Source organism: Diplotaxodon limnothrissa, linkage group LG7 (assembly GCF_057381915.1).
Source record: "Diplotaxodon limnothrissa isolate DT_005_m linkage group LG7, D_limnothrissa_male_GT1.1, whole genome shotgun sequence".
Classification (NCBI taxonomy): domain Eukaryota; kingdom Metazoa; phylum Chordata; class Actinopteri; order Cichliformes; family Cichlidae; genus Diplotaxodon; species Diplotaxodon limnothrissa.
The window spans coordinates 70,899,936-70,917,283 of NC_140602.1; the positions used below are offsets into that span (position 1 = coordinate 70,899,936).

General features: G+C 42.0%; 1 protein-coding gene across 2 annotated transcripts in view; it reads left to right on the top strand.

Moving 5' to 3' along the window:
• LOC146629796 (sodium channel protein type 4 subunit alpha B-like) overlaps nt 1-17,348 on the top strand; it is a 44,122-nt gene that overhangs the window by 7,069 nt on the left and 19,705 nt on the right. For both annotated transcript variants that reach the window (XM_085360243.1, XM_085360244.1), the window contains exons 8-22: nt 405-501; nt 671-897; nt 1,544-1,615; nt 1,701-1,802; nt 1,870-2,217; nt 2,307-2,472; nt 3,400-3,572; nt 4,458-4,521; nt 5,348-5,502; nt 6,808-6,981; nt 9,866-9,967; nt 10,658-10,942; nt 11,097-11,150; nt 11,262-11,399; nt 11,529-11,633. In XM_085360243.1, the coding sequence (XP_085216369.1) occupies nt 405-501; nt 671-897; nt 1,544-1,615; nt 1,701-1,802; nt 1,870-2,217; nt 2,307-2,472; nt 3,400-3,572; nt 4,458-4,521; nt 5,348-5,502; nt 6,808-6,981; nt 9,866-9,967; nt 10,658-10,942; nt 11,097-11,150; nt 11,262-11,399; nt 11,529-11,633 (2,262 nt within the window). The remainder of the gene's footprint in view (nt 1-404; nt 502-670; nt 898-1,543; nt 1,616-1,700; nt 1,803-1,869; nt 2,218-2,306; nt 2,473-3,399; nt 3,573-4,457; nt 4,522-5,347; nt 5,503-6,807; nt 6,982-9,865; nt 9,968-10,657; nt 10,943-11,096; nt 11,151-11,261; nt 11,400-11,528; nt 11,634-17,348) is intronic.

Below are 17,348 nucleotides of genomic sequence, written 5' to 3' on the forward strand. Positions count from 1 at the left end.
AGAGCCACACCAACAGCTGAGCTCTGACAGCTTGGAGCACTGGCACACTAGGCCCAGGTGTTGCCAGTGTTGCTAAAACATTCCACACCTGTACAAAATATACTGGAATAACACGAGTAGGTCTATTATCGGGCTTTAGTTCTGTTCATATATCAAACACGTCCTATTCTTCATCTAAATATCCTTCTGTGTCTAGCATGTGACCAATCCTGCAGACCTGTCGGCAGCATTTAAAATCCAGCTGTTCCAAAGACCTTTCACCAGCTTCTTCTCAACTTATTGTGTCAGCCGTGACCTTTCTGAGACAAAATAACCCTGTTTGGAAACTGTTCAGAGTACTGTGGGATGGCTCTGCTGAAATCGTCATTTAGCATAACTGAGTTTGGGTGTTTTGTTATGGACAGCAGGCTTCCAGCAGGGCAGAGACTCCAGAGCAACAGGACTCACTGCAGAAGAAGAAATCAGCTGGTATACGAGCTACTAAGCAAGAATACGTTGAAGGTAAACAGATATTTACCTCCACCTCTTTAACCTCCACCTTCCTTCATTGGGACAGGACAACACGCTCTGTCACTGAGAGCAGTCACAGACAAACGCGAAGAGCCGAGGCTCTGCAGACAACTTAATGCTGACACAGTTTGTGGCCTCACAGAGTAGCTTTGTGTTGCAGAGGCAGAGGAGCACCACCGGCCTTTGTGCTGCACCTGCACTGACGCCTTCCTGAAGGGGGACTGTTGTGGCTGCTGGCGATGGCTCAAACAGCAGCACACTTTTATCACGAACCCTTTCTTTGACCTGGTCATCATCATCTGCATCATTGTTAGCACCATCTTCACAGCCATGGAACATTACCCTATGATGGAGGAGTTCATGGAGACCCTGGTCATCGCTGAGCTGGTGAGTGTTGAAGAAGTGTCTGCAGACCCTGTTATCTCCTACTTGGTTAATTTAATGGCAGCTTCTTCACTGCAGGCTAAAATCAGGACTTTTCCATTCTGCTCCCTTAGTTTGGTGTAGACTTGATCAGTCGGAGGGACCATATGTTCTTCTTCGATGTGCCTCCATGACCAATTTAGTGATGAATGCTTTTAGCGGGTTCTTCAGCCACCTAGCAAGAGTGGTTTAAAATGTCCACTCAGAGCAACTACATCACAAATGGTAACAAACCAACGGTACAAACCTGTAAACGACCTGCATAACTGAGAGGAAAAGCAGCACAGTGAGGTAAAAATGTAACGGGGGTACAGTATAAACCTCTGGCAAGTCTCGAGAAAAGTAAGGATCAGCTGGGATTCAGAGGGAGCTTTACTGAGGTTTATTTACATCGTGAGTCTTTTTGCAGTAACTTTGATGCCTGGTCAGAGTGATCTACCTTTACATGGGTGACATTTCACAGGAAAATTATTGTTTTGTTGGAACTTCTACTTCTGCACGGGACTCGGTGTGTTCGAGGTTTTTCGTTCGCCTGTCTGCCGATGGTTGGATGAATTGGATGCAAAACATGCTTCTACCCTGTGACCTCTGACCCCTTTGAACTGTGCAGGTCTTCCGTGTGATCTTTGCAGCTGAGATGATCATCAAACTTGTCGCACTGGGCCTGCATGGATACTTCCAGGTCAGATTTGTAGTTTCTTCTCAACAGTTCAGCGATCTGCCATTTTCAAAGAAACATTTGTGATTGTTTGTTGTCGTGGTTACAGGTGCGCTGGCATATCTTCGACTTTATCCTCGTCATCATTTCTCTGGTGCAGCTGGGACTGGCTGACGTTGAGGGTCTATCTTTGCTGCACAGTTTTCTTCCGGTTAGTATAACATCACCATCACTGTCATCATCATCATCTGTTCTCACGTATCTTTCTGTTTGTCCAGTTTCGAGTGTTTCGGCTGGCCCGTTGGTGGCCGATGCTCCACATGTTTTTGAAGATCGTCTGGGCCTCAGTGGGGAACCTGACTCTGGTTCTCTTCATCACGGTCTTCATGTTCTCTGTGGCGGGCGTGCAGCTGTTCCAGTCAGACTACAAAGCTAACGTCTGTCGCATTTCTCTTGACTGCCAGCTTCCTCGTTGGCATATGGAAGACTTTTTCCACACCTTCATGCTTGTCTTCAGGGTCTTGTGTGGACTGTGTTTAGAGTCTTTATGGGATTGCATGGAGGTCTCGAATGATGGCATGTGTGTGACCTTCTTCATGATTGTCCTGATTGTTGGAAAGCTGCTGGTGAGTCTCTTTACACTTAACAACCTAGAATGACCCAGTCCACCTTAGTCCAATCAGAGTTTTTGAATGAGTTCCTGGTCTGTTTGCAGATCCTACATCTGTTCCTGAATTTATTGTTCATCAATGTTCAGCTGGTGGATTCAGAAGACAAAACAACAAACATTCTGCAGAGTACCATGAAACAGACCAGAACCTGGATCCCCAAGAGAATCTGGACTTTGTGGGGGAAGAACTACGTTGACCAAGATCACAAAGGTGGTTTTTGTTTGTATATTTGTCTTTGTAGGTTCTCAGTTATCCAGGTCACAGTAATCCAAGGAGCTTGTTTTGTGCCATTACTTTATTGCTGTTTTGGGGGTCTGCATTATTAACATGGAATGTAGATATAACACTGGCACACCCACAACGAGGTAACATATTAGTCAAAGTCAAACTTTATTGTCATCTCCGCTAAATGGCAAATGGTAAATGGCCTGTATTTGTATAGCGCATTACTTGGTCCCCTATGGACCAAAAGCACTTTACACTGCATTCAGTCATCCGCCCATTCACACACTGGTGATGGCAAGCTACATTGTAGCCACAGCTGCCCTGGGGCGCACTGACTGCTACAGCCAGTGCAGCATATAAAGACAAGACGACGAGTTACATCAGTGCAAAAAACCCTAATAAATGGATATAAAAGGAGTAGAAAAATAAATATACACTTAAGACTAAGACTTAGTGAAGTCCTGTCTTGAAGCCTGAAACTGGATGTTTACAAACTGGATCTGACTTCGACAGTGAGGGACTCTGCTCACTACTCATTGGTAGTAAAATGTAAAGTGGATTGTAGTCTCGACTTAAATCTTCCCGTCCTTCCTTCTCCTCAACAAGACTTCAAACTAGTGACTGAGACCATAAATTCATCAGTGAGCTGAGTGATGAGGTGAACACGAAGCTCATTTTCTCATATACTTGCAAATGTTCAGGTTACAACCAGAGGAGTCGCCACCTGCTGGACATTAGAGAGACTGCAGGTTTGAGGCAGTGTTGCCTTCATGTTTCAGGTCATCCTCACACATACTCTGTTGTTAGTGGTTTATTTTTTTTCTGTGGATCGTATTTGGATTTCTGTCTTTTTTAAGTTTTAGATTTAGAGCTTTTAATTTGAAAATATTTTCATGTTTTCCTCATTTGCAGGTGACACTGAAAAAGACAACAAGGAGGAATATCTGGCCTTAAGCTCTGTGAGCTCAGATCAGCTGACCCTCGATGATAACCACACAAACATGGCCGCCTGGGAGGCCCCCGTCGCTGTGGCTGAGATCGAGTTTAGGACGCCTGAAAATGCAGAAGAAAAGGAGACGCAGCATGTAAAGCAGATTCTACTATTTTTGATCCTAGAGCAGAATTTCATGTTAAAAGTAAATACTGATGTGTGACGCAGCTTCGGCCTCGAGTATGAACAGCAGATAAACATGTTTGTGTCGCCACGGGGCGACCGTGGCTCAGGGGGTTGGGAATCGCATCTGTAACCGGAAGGTCGCCGGTTCGATCCCTGGGCTCTCTGTCCTGGTCGTTGTGTCCTTGGGCAAGACACTTTACCCTACTTACCTACTGGTGTTGGCCAGAGGGGCCGATGGCGCGATATGGCAGCCTCGCTTCTGTCAGTCTGCCCCAGGACAGCTGTGGCTACACCTGTAGCTGCCTCCACCAGTGTGTGAATGTGAGAGTGAATGAATAGTGGTATTGTAAAGCGCTTTGGGTGCCTTGAAAAGCGCTATATAAATCCAATCCATTATTATTATTTATTATTACACAGTACTATTTTCCTCACTGTGATCACTGTGCATGAAGAACATCTCTCCACCCTCGATGTGACCGCAGCATCATCAGAGCTTCAGCATAACTGCAGTTGTCTTTATGATGAATTGAGTGAAACACAGCGATGAGATGCTTTCACACACACATCCACAGCACACAGGTTTAAAGCAGACAACTGGACCGTGTAAAGTTCAGGTTTTAGTTTGAAATTCATCAGCAGCTGCTGATGTTAAAATCACTGCAACAGTTTAAAGAAGGTGATCATCAGACTTTTACAGGACTGAAATCAGCCATCCTGAATTCACAGACACAGTAAAGACCCGAGACATAAACCGCGTGAGCTTTCAGAGTGTGAACACTTAGTCCGGTGACAGTATTTTAAAGTAACTAGGACATTAAAGTTTATTTATGTTTGTGAACTTCTGTGTCTGCAGTGTGACGTCATGCAGAAACGTAAAGATGAAACTCATCCAGAACCTGAGGACTGCTGCTGCAACAGTATGAGCACACACACACACACACTGTTATATCAAATTATTATATGTAAAATAGTTTAAACCTGCAGTGACAAACCTTTGTCTCCCTCTTCTGGCAGTGAGAGTAATTACGTAAATGCTGAGCTTTGGTAAACGTGTTCATGTTTCACCATATTTGGATCACACAGACTCGGATACCTGCTAATTAGTGTTCAGTAACATCCAAATAAAATCCTCAAGTTTCAGTCCCTGAAACTGGACCTCAGACTTCTTGAATGTCTGTTGGTCCAGTCAACCTCACAGCAGCCATATTATTGGTCAGATGATTGTAATAAAAATGATCCAAAAGACTCCAACAGCACAAACACGGTCCAGAGGTCCAGTTCAGGGACTGCAATTGGCAGACAGCTAGCAGCTACACCCGCCTGTGTCACCATCCACCTGTTAGTCAAAGAGGCCACGCCCCTAATAATGCCAACTTTAAGGCTCAATACAAACCTTCTCTCACTCTCTTACAGTTGTCATGAAAGGGGGAAATTATGGATATGGATTTGGTCTCAGGCTGTAAACATGTTTATTTGTGCTGTAAAGTTTTAACATAGGGACATGTTAAATCTATGGGGACCGGCTCACTGCTGGAGCCTCTGCAAGAGGAACTGCAGCTTTTGGTTCTTCTGTGCATGATTTAGTTTTCAGTGCCTCCGTTTGATGGATGATGTAGACCCAATTTAAAAGTTCAACAAACTGTGACATACAGAGATGATATCAAAGTTCCTTCACTGCAGCTGTTTCCGTTACATCAAGAGAACAGAAGCCAATCAGTCAGCAACGCCTCTGATGTGTTTCAGGCTGTTACATCTGCTGTCCGTTCCTGGAAATAGACACATCCCAGGGTACCGGCAGGGTCTGGTCTAACTTCAGGAGAGCCTGCCTCTGCATCGTGCAACACAAATTCTTTGAGGGCTTCATCGTCTTCATCATCCTGCTGAGCTGTGCAGCTCTGGTAAACAGACATTGTCAATACATATTTGACAATATACATCATGAATTCATGTCACATTCAAACCCTGGACTCACTTGGACATGTTTTATCTTCCTGGCTTAACTCCACACTGAAACCACTAAGCTAAACATATGGCACTGATAGCGACCTGCATGAACCCACAGACAGTTGATTTGGTCTTTGAAATCACTTTTGGATCAGTGTCTTGATGCATGCTCAATCATCCAGGTAAGTAAATCCCAAAGGTTGAATCTGTACACCTGGTCGTAACGTTTTCAGGAGAAACTTTCATCATCAGGGGACGTCTTCAGTCTCAGCTGACTGCAGGTCTCCAACCATATAAACAGGACATTTGCACACTGACTGAAACTAGCACCACTGAAGGAACAATGGGCTGGGAGGTCAGTTCCTTCATCGTTAATATGCAAATTCTTTTGACCATTTGATCAAAGACGATTGATCAATTACCATGAGTCCCATTCACAGAGAGTTGGGGAATGGCTGCAATCACAGCATTGTAAGATGGTGACAGATGTACCCTTAGGCCCCTCCTCCATTCAGAGATGGTCCTTCCCTTTTCACGTAAATGGCCTCCTTGACTCCGCCTTCAAACCAGCGTTCCTCCCTGTCCAGGATGTTACATCCTCATCATTGAAAGAGTGTCCACTGGCCTGTAGGTGTGAATAGACTGCAGAGTCCTGGCCTGACGAGGTGGCTCTTCTGTGTTGTGTCATCTGCTTGTGCAATCTACTGTTTATAAGGTTGGAAACCTGCAGTCAGCTGAGACTGAAGAAGTCACCTGATGATGATGAAACGTTTCTCCCACTGAAAACGTTCAGATGAACTGAATCAACCTTTTTGGGTTTTGGAGCTGTTGGGGTGGTTTCCTGTTCATGGGTAGAAAAGTTATGTCTTATTATTGCAGAGGTGCTGCTCTGAAAGACACAAAACATCCCCTCACTAAGGCGCCAGAGTTGCAGATGATCACAGTCTACAATATTAGAGAGAGGATCACAACAATCAGATGACAAGAGCAGCCCTTGGTGACAGTGGGAAGGAAGAATCCCTTTTTTAACAGAAAGAGACCTCCATCTGAACCAGAATCAGGGAGGAGCAGCCATCTCCTGGATGTGTCGGAGGGTGGTGGGAAAAAACACAGACAGAAAAGAAGAGCTCATGAAGAACAAACAGGACAGCAGGTCGTCTGTTAAACCAGAAGGTCACACTGCTAGAATGACAGTGGTTGTCCTTAGATCGTCTCATATGCTGCTTGTTGTGAGTAAACAGGCGTGTGTTTGTGAACAGGTTTTTGAGGACATCTACCTGGGGCATCGTCCAGTCTTGCAGAGAGTTTTGAAGATGGCAGACCTGGTGTTCACCTTCGTGTTTCTGGTGGAGATGCTACTGAAGTGGATCGCTTTTGGATTCAAGAAATACTTCACAAGCTTCTGGTGCTGGCTCGACTTCCTCATCCTAGATGTAAGAGCACAATCGGCAGCACCGATTATTGGCAGTATTTTACAAAGCCAGTCACGGAGGGACCACAAGCCAGTGTTGTCCTAGTGCTGGTCCCAAGCCTGGGTAAATGGGGAGGGTTGTATCAGTAAGAGTATTCTGGCTAAATCTTGGAATGAACGAAAAATGATGTGGGGCATTTAACCATGTGTGGAGCTGGGGATCATAGACCCACCTCAGCATTGGTGATGGCACCGAAGCTAAAGGACGGGCTGTTCATGTCTGAGATGTGGGCGGCTTTGACAGGATGTCAGTATTTGACGTTGTAGTAAAGAAATGGGGTTTTTTCAGTTTGAACAGATAAACTAACAGCACACAGTCAGGCTGGGTAAGATGAACCTGCTGCTTCACTGCTCTCCTGTACAATGAGGTCAGTTCAATTTAATCGAGTTCAATTCAATGTTATTTATATAGCACCAAATCACAACAACAGTTGCCTCAAGGTGCTTTACACTATAAGGTCAAGACCCTACAGTAATGTTAAGGAAACCGAAAAAACCCAACAATAATATGACCCCCTATGAGCAAGCGCTTTGGCAACAGTGGGAAGGAAAGACTCTCTTTTAACAGGAAGAAACCTCAAGCAGAACCAGGCTCAGGGAGGGGCGGGGCCATCTGAGGCGGGGCCTGATGATTTAAGACCTTATTGGTTTAAGAGTATGTGAGGAGCAGGATTTTGAATTCTGGATTTAACAGGAAGCCAAAACAGGAGAAATCTGCTCTCTCTTTCTAGTCCCTGTCAGGACTCTTGCTGCAGCATTTTGGATCAGCTGAAGGCTTTTCAGGGAGTTTTTTGGACTTCCTGATAATAATGAATTACAGTCGTCCAGCCTGGAAGTAATAAATGCATGAACTAGTTTTTCAGCGTCACTCTGAGACAGGATATTTCTAACTTTAGAGATGTTGCACAAATGGAAGAACGCAGTCTTACATATTTGTTTAATATGTGCTTTGAAGGACATATCCTGGTCAAAAATGACTCCAAGGTTCCTCACAGTGTTACTGGAGGCCAAGGTAATGCCATCCAGAGTAAGAATCTGCTTAGATACCATATTTCTAAGCTTTTCAGGGCCGAGTACAATAACCTCAGTTTGATCTGAATTAAGAAGCAGAAAGTTAGCGGCCATCCAGGTCTTTATGTCTTTAAGACATTCCTGCAGTTTAACTCATTGGTGTGTGTTATCTGGCTTCATGGACAGATAGAGCTGGGTGTCATCTGCATAGCAGTGTAAATGTATGCTATGTCTTCTAATGATGCTGCCTAAGGGAAGCATGTATAATGTAAACAGAATTGGTCCTAGCACTGAACCCTGTGGAACTCCATAATTAACCTCAGTGTGTGAAGAGGACTCTCCATTTACATGCACAAACTGGAGTCTATTAGATAGATATGATACAAACCACTGCAGTGCAGTACCTGTAATACCTACAGCATGTTCTAATCGCTCTAATAGGATATTATGGTCGACAGTATCGAACGCTGCACTGAGGTCTAGCAGGACAAGCACAGAGATGAGTCCACTGTCAGAGGCCATAAGAAGATCATTTGTAACCTTCACTAAAGCTGTTTCTGTGCTGTGAACTCTATGAGAAGTAAGCAAAGTTTATTTATTAAGTTTATTTATTTATTAAGCACTTTTCACAGAGTCGCTGTACACAAAAGGGTCAAATAAATCTGAACATTAAGTGCTAAAATATTCAATAAAAATATTTGATAAAATAAAATAAAATAAACAGGTAGTTTTAAAATAAATAAATAAACCTATAATCATTCCAATAAAACTTCTGAAGCCTGTTTAAACAAAGATTTTAGTCCACAGAGTCCACTAAGTGTAGTTGTGGTGGTAGACTGTTCTACAGCCTTGGTGCCACAGACTGAAAGCCTCTGTGCCCCCTCGTCTTTAGTCATTTACAGGGAACAACCAAAAAATCCAGAGTCTGTGAATGAAGAAAGAAAGCAATGATTTGTCCAAGCTGGAAAACAGGTTATTACAATAGTCTAAAAATAACTTAGAAATGTTACTTAAATGAAATGAACAGCGATATGATGAAGATTTTATATGCAAGTCGAAGCCAGAGAAGAATCCAATATTACACCCCGTACATGGCTCAACTCCTTGAACGGTCCACCATATACAAGCACAGGTGAGCCCATAAATGGCAGGAAGTAAACATTCATTACTAAATAAGGAAACCAGAATCTTACATGCAAGCGCGCCTGCAGTTAAACACTATAGCTAATAGCATCCCCCACCATGCTAGATCTAGGGGAGGAAAAATATCTGCACGCAGTTCAAGAAAAGGTTTACAGTTTTAAACACAACAATGACAACTTTGATCAGAATGACTTCAACAGATACAATGGTTTGTTCTAACAGAGACAGTCCTGTCAGATAAGTAAGAAGAAAACCAGTCTAAGGCAGAGCCACATACACCAGCCTAAACCTCAAGCCTGTCAGGCAGAATGTTATGGTAAATGGTATGAAAGGCTGCACTAACACTGGACAGAATGATAGCAGAACAGTCCCCTGCATCAGAAACCATTCAAAGATCACTACAGATTCATTATACAAAAGACAGAGTAAAGACCTGATTTCCTACAGTTGAAGCCTGACTGAAACTCTTCCAATAAGCCATTCCTCTGCAGATGATCTGTTAGCTGTTGACAACTACTGTTTCAAGAATCGATAACATGAAGGCTGGGGATTGGCCTATAATTAGCTAAGACAGCTGGGACAAGGGGTTGTATTTAAGTAATGTTTAACAACTGCCATCTCGAAGGCCTGTGGCTTGTAGCCGATTATTAGAGACAGGTGGATCACATTGTCACCGCTGTGCTGTCTTCTAGGTGTCTCTGTTCTCCCTGATGGGCAACATGCTTGGATACACCAGCCGGCCTCTGAGAGCTCTGAGGACTCTGAGGGTCCCGTCTCGCTTCAAGGGCATGAGGGTGAGGCAGGCACTCATACAGATACAGACATTGCCGAGCAGGATGTAGGTGTACTCTTCTGCTAGAGAAAGAAGATCAAATATTTATAAAATTCTTTGCTTGTTAAATGATTTGTAGAGTTCGTGTGACTTTCTCTTTTGCTCTACTCATCATTGTGTTCCCTTTTTAGGAGATTTGAGTCCTTAGGGTGTGTCTGTTATTTCCCATAGACACTGAAGGTTTGTCCTATCCATCATCATTCTCCTTATTTGCAGGGTATCTGTCCCTAACAGTTTCTTCGATTTCACCCAACTCAGGGAGCGTTCATCAAACAATCTTTGTTTTCTTATTTCTCGGTTGTCCATCCTACAGACGTGGCCCAGGTATTTTAATCGCTGGTGTAAGCAGAAGGACTTTATCACTTTTGTCTCAGTAATGCGTGCAGGTCTGCATTTGTGAGTTTTAATCGCCAACCCGTTATTCAGCCTCCCAAATCTGTATGACCACACAAAAAGAACACACTGTCCTTTGATGTTCAGAGGAAAGTTTGTCCATACTTGAGGAGGTTACTCCACAGACTGGCGGCTGTGCTCCATTTGGTCAGCCAGAACTAAAGTCCTGTTGGATGGAGAGCCAACATGGAGGCAGCTTATTAACTGGATGTGAGCTGATTCACAGCAGAGACCTTTTTGTCTCTCTGTCTGTGAGCAGGTGGTGCTGAAGGTGCTTGCCGTGACGCTGCCCTCCATGTTCAGCATGCTGCTGGTGATTCTGGTCATCTGGCTTGTCTTCAGCGTGATAGGAGTGAATCTGTTTGCAGGAAAGTTTTCTTACTGTTACAATGAGACTTCAGAGGAGCTTTTCTCCTTTTACGTGGTGAACAACATGACTGAATGCTTTTCACTGATGGATCAGAATTTCTCTGAGGTCAACTGGAAGACGTGGACGTTTAATTTTGACAATGTGGGGATGGGTTTCCTGTCGTTGCTGATCATGGTCAGTGTGAACACTCTAACTTGTTAGTTAGAATGCATAAAACCATCAACTGTGTGGAAAAAACATAACCAAGCTAACTAAAGTCAGTATCATTTAGTAATAGAGCTTGAATTCATTGTTTTTCTAATGAAACTCTGTGTTGATTGTGGGTCAGGGGACGTCTTCAGGCTGGATGGACATCATGTATGCAGCTGTGGACTCCAGACAAGTCAGTATACACGCTGGATCAGTACTGTTACTGTTGCTGTTATTACTGGTATATTACTACTGTGTGTGTGTGTTAAAACCACTGTGTGTGTGTGTGTGTGTGTGTGTGTAGGTGGAAGACCAGCCGCACTACGAGATCAATGTGTACATGTACCTGTACTTCATCTGTTTCATTATCATCGGCTGCTTCTTTACGCTGAACCTCTTCATTAGAGTCATCATTGATACGATCCACCAGCAGAGACACAAGATAGGTCACGCACACACGCACACACACACACACAGAGTTGGGCATCAGTCTGTAGAAGCTCCACAGTGTTGGCTGAATTCGTTCTTCCTGTTTCTGTCAGTTAACTTTGCTCTTGTCTCTCATCTCTACTTCGGAGGGAAACATGTTTTTGTGACGGACCAGCAGCAGAAATATTTGAGCACCATAAAGAAACGATTCTCTGAAAAACGCAACAAAACTGTTCCACAACCTCAGGTCAGTTCAGATATAGTTCTTCAGTCTTTGTCAACTGCTGGCTGATTTTCATTTTTAGCCCAGTCCTTGTACCCGACCACTTTCAGAAGATTACCCAACTCTGACCCATTCAGGCACAAAAGAGGCTCCTAACTCAAGGGATGAACTAATGTTGTGTCCACACATGATGCACAACTCAGGAAACAACCAGTTTCAAGTTGTATCTTTGAGCTCTTTTGCTGAATTTGTGAAAAATGCCAAAGTAATGGGAATCTAAGGAGCTTGGAAAGAGAACCGTTAGTTGTTTGAAGACGTTTCAGCTCTCATCCGAGAAGCTTCTTCAGTTCTAAGGTCAAATGGTGGAGAGTCCCAGATTGAAACCCAGTGGGAGTTTCCCCCCAAAGAGGTACAAAGGACCCCCTGATGATCCTCTGCCTAATCACATGAGCCAAGGTGTGAAAACGGGTGTGGGTCACAATCAGCCAGGGTTTCGGGTGAGCTCATGGTGAAACCCGGCCCCACCCTGTCATGTGATTTCCTGAGGCCAGATGGCCCAGGATGTGAGTGGGTGTTAAGGCGTCTGGGGAGGGATGTCAGAACTGGATTATAGATGGCAGAGAGTTGTAAACTCCAGGTGGACTTAAATGGCTTCTTTCACTCCTCTTTTAAACATCTGTCCTCTCTGTCCAACATGTGAACATTGGAATCCTCGAAAGAGCGTCCTTTCCCCCGTGTCACCTATTGTAGCCAACTTAACTCTCTTCCTATTGAAAAAACAAAAGTTGTATCCAAGATGGCCGACTTCTAAATGGCCACCATGGTCACCACCATGGTAGACAAACTGGCAGCTCTTACTGTGGTGGCATCTGTCATTTTTTTCAGTGTGGTATGTTGGAGCAGCAGTTTATCGGCAGCTGAGAGGAAGAGGTTAGATAAACTCATCAGGAAGGCCAGCTCTGTTCTGGGATGCACCCTGGACCCAGTGCAGGTGGTGGGAGACAGAAGGACTCTGGCCAAAATAACATCTCTGATGGACAGAGTCTCCCACCCCATGCATGTAGATGTTGCTGCAGAGCTGCTTCAGTGACAGACTGCTGCATCCTCAATGCATGAAGGAGCGTTTCTGCAGGTCCTTCCTCCCTGCAGCTGTCAGACTGTACAATCAGAACTGCTCCCAACAATCATACACTGTAAAAACTGTGACTAGAGGTTACTTAAAAAAGTTATGGCAACAAAGTGACACTTGAAATAATTAAGTAGATTTTAATTTCAAAAGATTTATGTAAAATGTAGAGAAAATGTTAATTAAATTCAAATAGAAAACAAAAGTAGATATTAATAGAATTAAACTGTAAATATGTGTTGGATTTAGGGTCAAAATCTCAAACTGAAGGTTGAAATTGCCCAACTTTATCAAAAAAAATAATTGATATGAAATAAGTCTCTGAGAAAAATTACTTTGAATTTACTAACTATCTGGCAAAGGTTTAGTAAAAACTTCCTAAAATATCCATTACAAAGAAATGAAATCTTGTTTTTTCAGTAAAACTCAAATTGGATTCAATAATTTTCCAAATAAACCTTAAAAATAATGACTGAATAATAAGAGAAAATGAAATGAATTTTACTTATTTTCTGAGTAAAATGAATCAATTTCACAAAGAAAACATCAAAACAGTAATTTGTTTTATTGTGGAAAATAAAACACAGTAATTTATAATATAACATTTTTCTGCTCGTATACACTGAATTCTCATCAACAATCTCCTGATCTCCTAAATACATTCCTCTGCTGTAAATTTGTTTTAGTGTCATAAACAGTTTATCACACAGCTTTGTGTACAGAGCAACAGCAACATAAACTGCATGAATGTAAACCAGTTTTGTAAAAAAGAAATTAATCTTTAGACTGTAATATCAACATGAACCTGAAATTTGAATATCCTTTACCGTTTCCTTTATCTCTGTTACTTATTTATGATTGACAAACAAAAACTTTAGTTTGTCAATCTTTTGTTAAATTGAATCACTCAATATAACTGTAGAACAAAGGTTTTTCACTCATGTACATGGAATATCAATAATGTAAATCAACCTTTTATCCCAATTTGGATGTTTAACCTGAGAAAATCTAAGACACATGTAAGAGGAAGTAACATTTCTACAGCTACAGGACTGCACTTCTGTTAAATTTTAAAGTTGTTTTAAACCAATGTTTTATAGTAACATACACTATAAACAAAGAAAAGCTTCACTAGTGATTCCTCCAATTTGCTGCCTTTCAAACAGAATATTCCTAAGAAACTTGTAGGTAATAAAAAACAAAATTAAAATGAAGAGCACAAATACAGCCTGACACATTGCAGGTCATTTGGGTAAGATATGAATAAGATGAAATTAACTTAAAAACTGAAAAGATAGCTGCATCTAACAAAGACAAACCAAAGGTTTTCAGTGAGCTTACTTCCCTTTCATTCTTTCAGAGTCCTCGTTTAAGCCAATAACTTGTTCTTGAGGCTGTTCACTTTTGGTGAGAGCTTAGCACAATCCAGTTCAAGGAAAAGTTTCTGGAATACTTCCAAGGTGTATTTTAGCTCTTTGGGATAGGCAAGATCGACTGCATATGTCAATCCAACCAGCATTGCGCATGCTCTTGGAAAATTGCCCAGAGCAGGCATAACTCTCACACCCTCCAGCACAATGCCAATGTCATCCTCCTCAGATCCAACAGCCTTGATTTTGTAGATTTTCATCCTCTGTTCAGAAAGATCTTGTGACACACCATCCTCATCAGCATCCTGAAACAACAAACACATGGGTTTTCTGACTGTAGTTGCACACATGAAATATTTCCTGGACACATCCTGTAGCTGAATGACAAATAAAACATGATAATGCCTCAAATTATTTGAAACTTGACAAACACATATGAATAACAAAAACAGAATAATGTTTCTACTTCAACACTTACACTGTACTCTTTGATCAGTTGATCAATGGACTCCCCAAGGTACACCATCAAGCACTGAATAACCAGATTTCTGGTTATGTTATTGCTAGGATTGCTTGGTGACTGAAAATGAGCAAGAATTCCAAAAATTACCATCAGATAAGTGACCATTTATTAAGACAAAACTGTGAGAATTGGCAGTATTAAAAAAAACTGTTAAATATCAAATTATCATCACATGGAGCATTATGTGCGATAATTAGCTGATGTTAATGCACATGCCTGGGTGCTGACAGTCAACACAAAGGTATTGTCAACATGCTTGACAGGTTCAATCTTTAAATGTGTCGTTTTAGTAAATTACATTAATTTAGTCATTTAGTTTTTTTATCTAATTTAGTTTATGTTCGTCAGAAAGGGTTTTTCCTTCTTGGGACAAAACAAAAACCCAGCAATACCTGTACTTGTGTTTTTTTGTTTGTTTTTTGTTTGTTTTTTTTTACTAAGAATAGACATGTATTTAAAATACAATTAAAACATGAAACCCATAATTGTGTTGTTAATTATATCAGTGACGTCCTGGCGTCCTCTTGCACTGACAAAAACATGCAAACAAATTAGTGGAGCTGTGCACCATGCAAATGAAATTTGACAAAAAAATTCTTTAAATAAAATTCCAAGCTGAAATGTCTGTGGAAAATACCTTGGCTATGATAGCCTGCAACTTCAATCCCATGCTGATCAGGTGAATTTAAGTTGAGGGATCTTCCATTACCTGAAAGGAAAGCAACATTATCATTTTTGACGTTTAGTCAGCTGTGTAAAAACCAAGGAGGAACCCACCCGGGGGATTAATAAAGTTTTATTTTATCTAATCTAATCTAATAACTTTAATCTCAGCCAAACCGATTTACTCACGAACAAATAAAACACTGAAAAAAACCAAACAATAACATTTTTAGGTTGTCTAAGTGACTTATACATTACGTTTAAACTGAGTAGCGAAACCCCGCGGTGATCTGAAAATGATGTGCCGGGAGTTGTGCCGTTCTCAGCGGCTTCAGTGACCCTCGAGCTCCCGGCTTGCTATCGAGCTGGTGGGTAGCAGATGCTCCGAAAACGTCGAAGCACTTTTGCAAACATGCGATATCTTGATAAACCGAGCAGATATTTGATGTTTACACAGCTACTTTCGCGCCTGAAAATATGTTAAAAGTTTATTTTGTGACCCAGAAAGATTACTAAGAGTAATTTTAAAACTTAGTAGCGGCCGCCATTATTGGAAACTGGAGTTCGAAAAACTGACTGTGGCTGACAAAATCACTCACAACTGACCGCAAAACCTTTTCATGAACTTTTAAACGTGGATGAAAGACGTTAAAACTCATCGGAATATACCGTTGATATTTTTTAATACGGTAAAACATGTGGTTAGTTAAAGCTGTTCAGTAACACAGTCGTGAAGGCTTGGAAAGTGACCTTGTGCTAGCAGTCCACTAACTGCCATTTGTGTAAAAATACGATACTATCATTACAGTGATGATTATTAATAAAATTTCGACGTATCATACTGTTTAAAACCTTTACTCAAAACCGATATACGTTATTGTTTAAACCGTGTCTTATATTTGAACAAATTAAGAAGTCTTACCTCTGACAAAATGGAGACGTCCACTCATGAAGCGCGTGTGTCCTGCACGTGGCACAAAGGATTATGGGCGGAAGTGTACAATGATTAAAATGAAAATGCTTTCATCAGTTAAATCTATTAGATTTCTTAAATTTTTTTAGTACTCAAACATTTTTTTTAAATCTACTCAACAAACCATTGCTGAATTTACCCCAAACAAAACTGTGTAAATTTAAATAACTGAACATCTCAAAATTGTTGAATTTTGCTTAGATTTGATTAAAACTACTCATACACGTTTTTACTGAGTAATAATTACTATTACTCTCCTATTAGATTCTAATTAACCCCAATCACAGTTTTTACAGTGTAGGTCTGCGCTGTAACTGCAATAATTTAATCAACCGATTCGCACAGCAACCTGGTTTGCCTCTTAGCTGTAGTTAATTTTATTTAATTTAACACTAGATTTACTAACCCTGCGCAAATTTGCGTAAATCCCCTGAACCTAAAACCTATTAGAATTACTGACTTTTTTTATTTTCTGGCGCAAGTCCCAAGGTGTTATTCAAACTGGGGTGAATAAAATGAATAAGGCTGGTCAGCATCACCTCATCCCCCATCACACTGAACACTGGTGCTCCACAGGGGTGTGTACTGAGCCCTCTCCTGTACTCACTCTACACCTACAACTGCACGGCCACTAACAACTCCAACATCATTGTGAAGTTTGCGGACGACACTACAGTGGTGGGTCTTATCACCAAAGGTGATGAGACGGCCTACAGGGAGGAGGTCAGCGCCTTGACCCACTGGTGTCAAGACAACCATCTCACCCTCAATGTCGCAAAGACAAAGGAGTTGATAGTGGACTTCCGGAGGTGCAGAGAAGTACATACCCCCATCACCATCAACGGCGCTGCTGTGGAGAGAGTGAGCAGCTTCCGGTTCCTTGGAGTACATCTGGCTGAGGATCTTACGTGGTCAGTACACACAAACAAAACAGTGAAGAAGGCGCAGCAGCGCCTCTTCTTTCTCAGGAGACTGAAAAGATTCGGCATGAGCCCCCGCATCCTCAGGACCTTCTATCACTGTGCCATTGAGAGCATCCTCACTGGATGCATCACCACCTGGTATGGCAACAGCACCACCTACA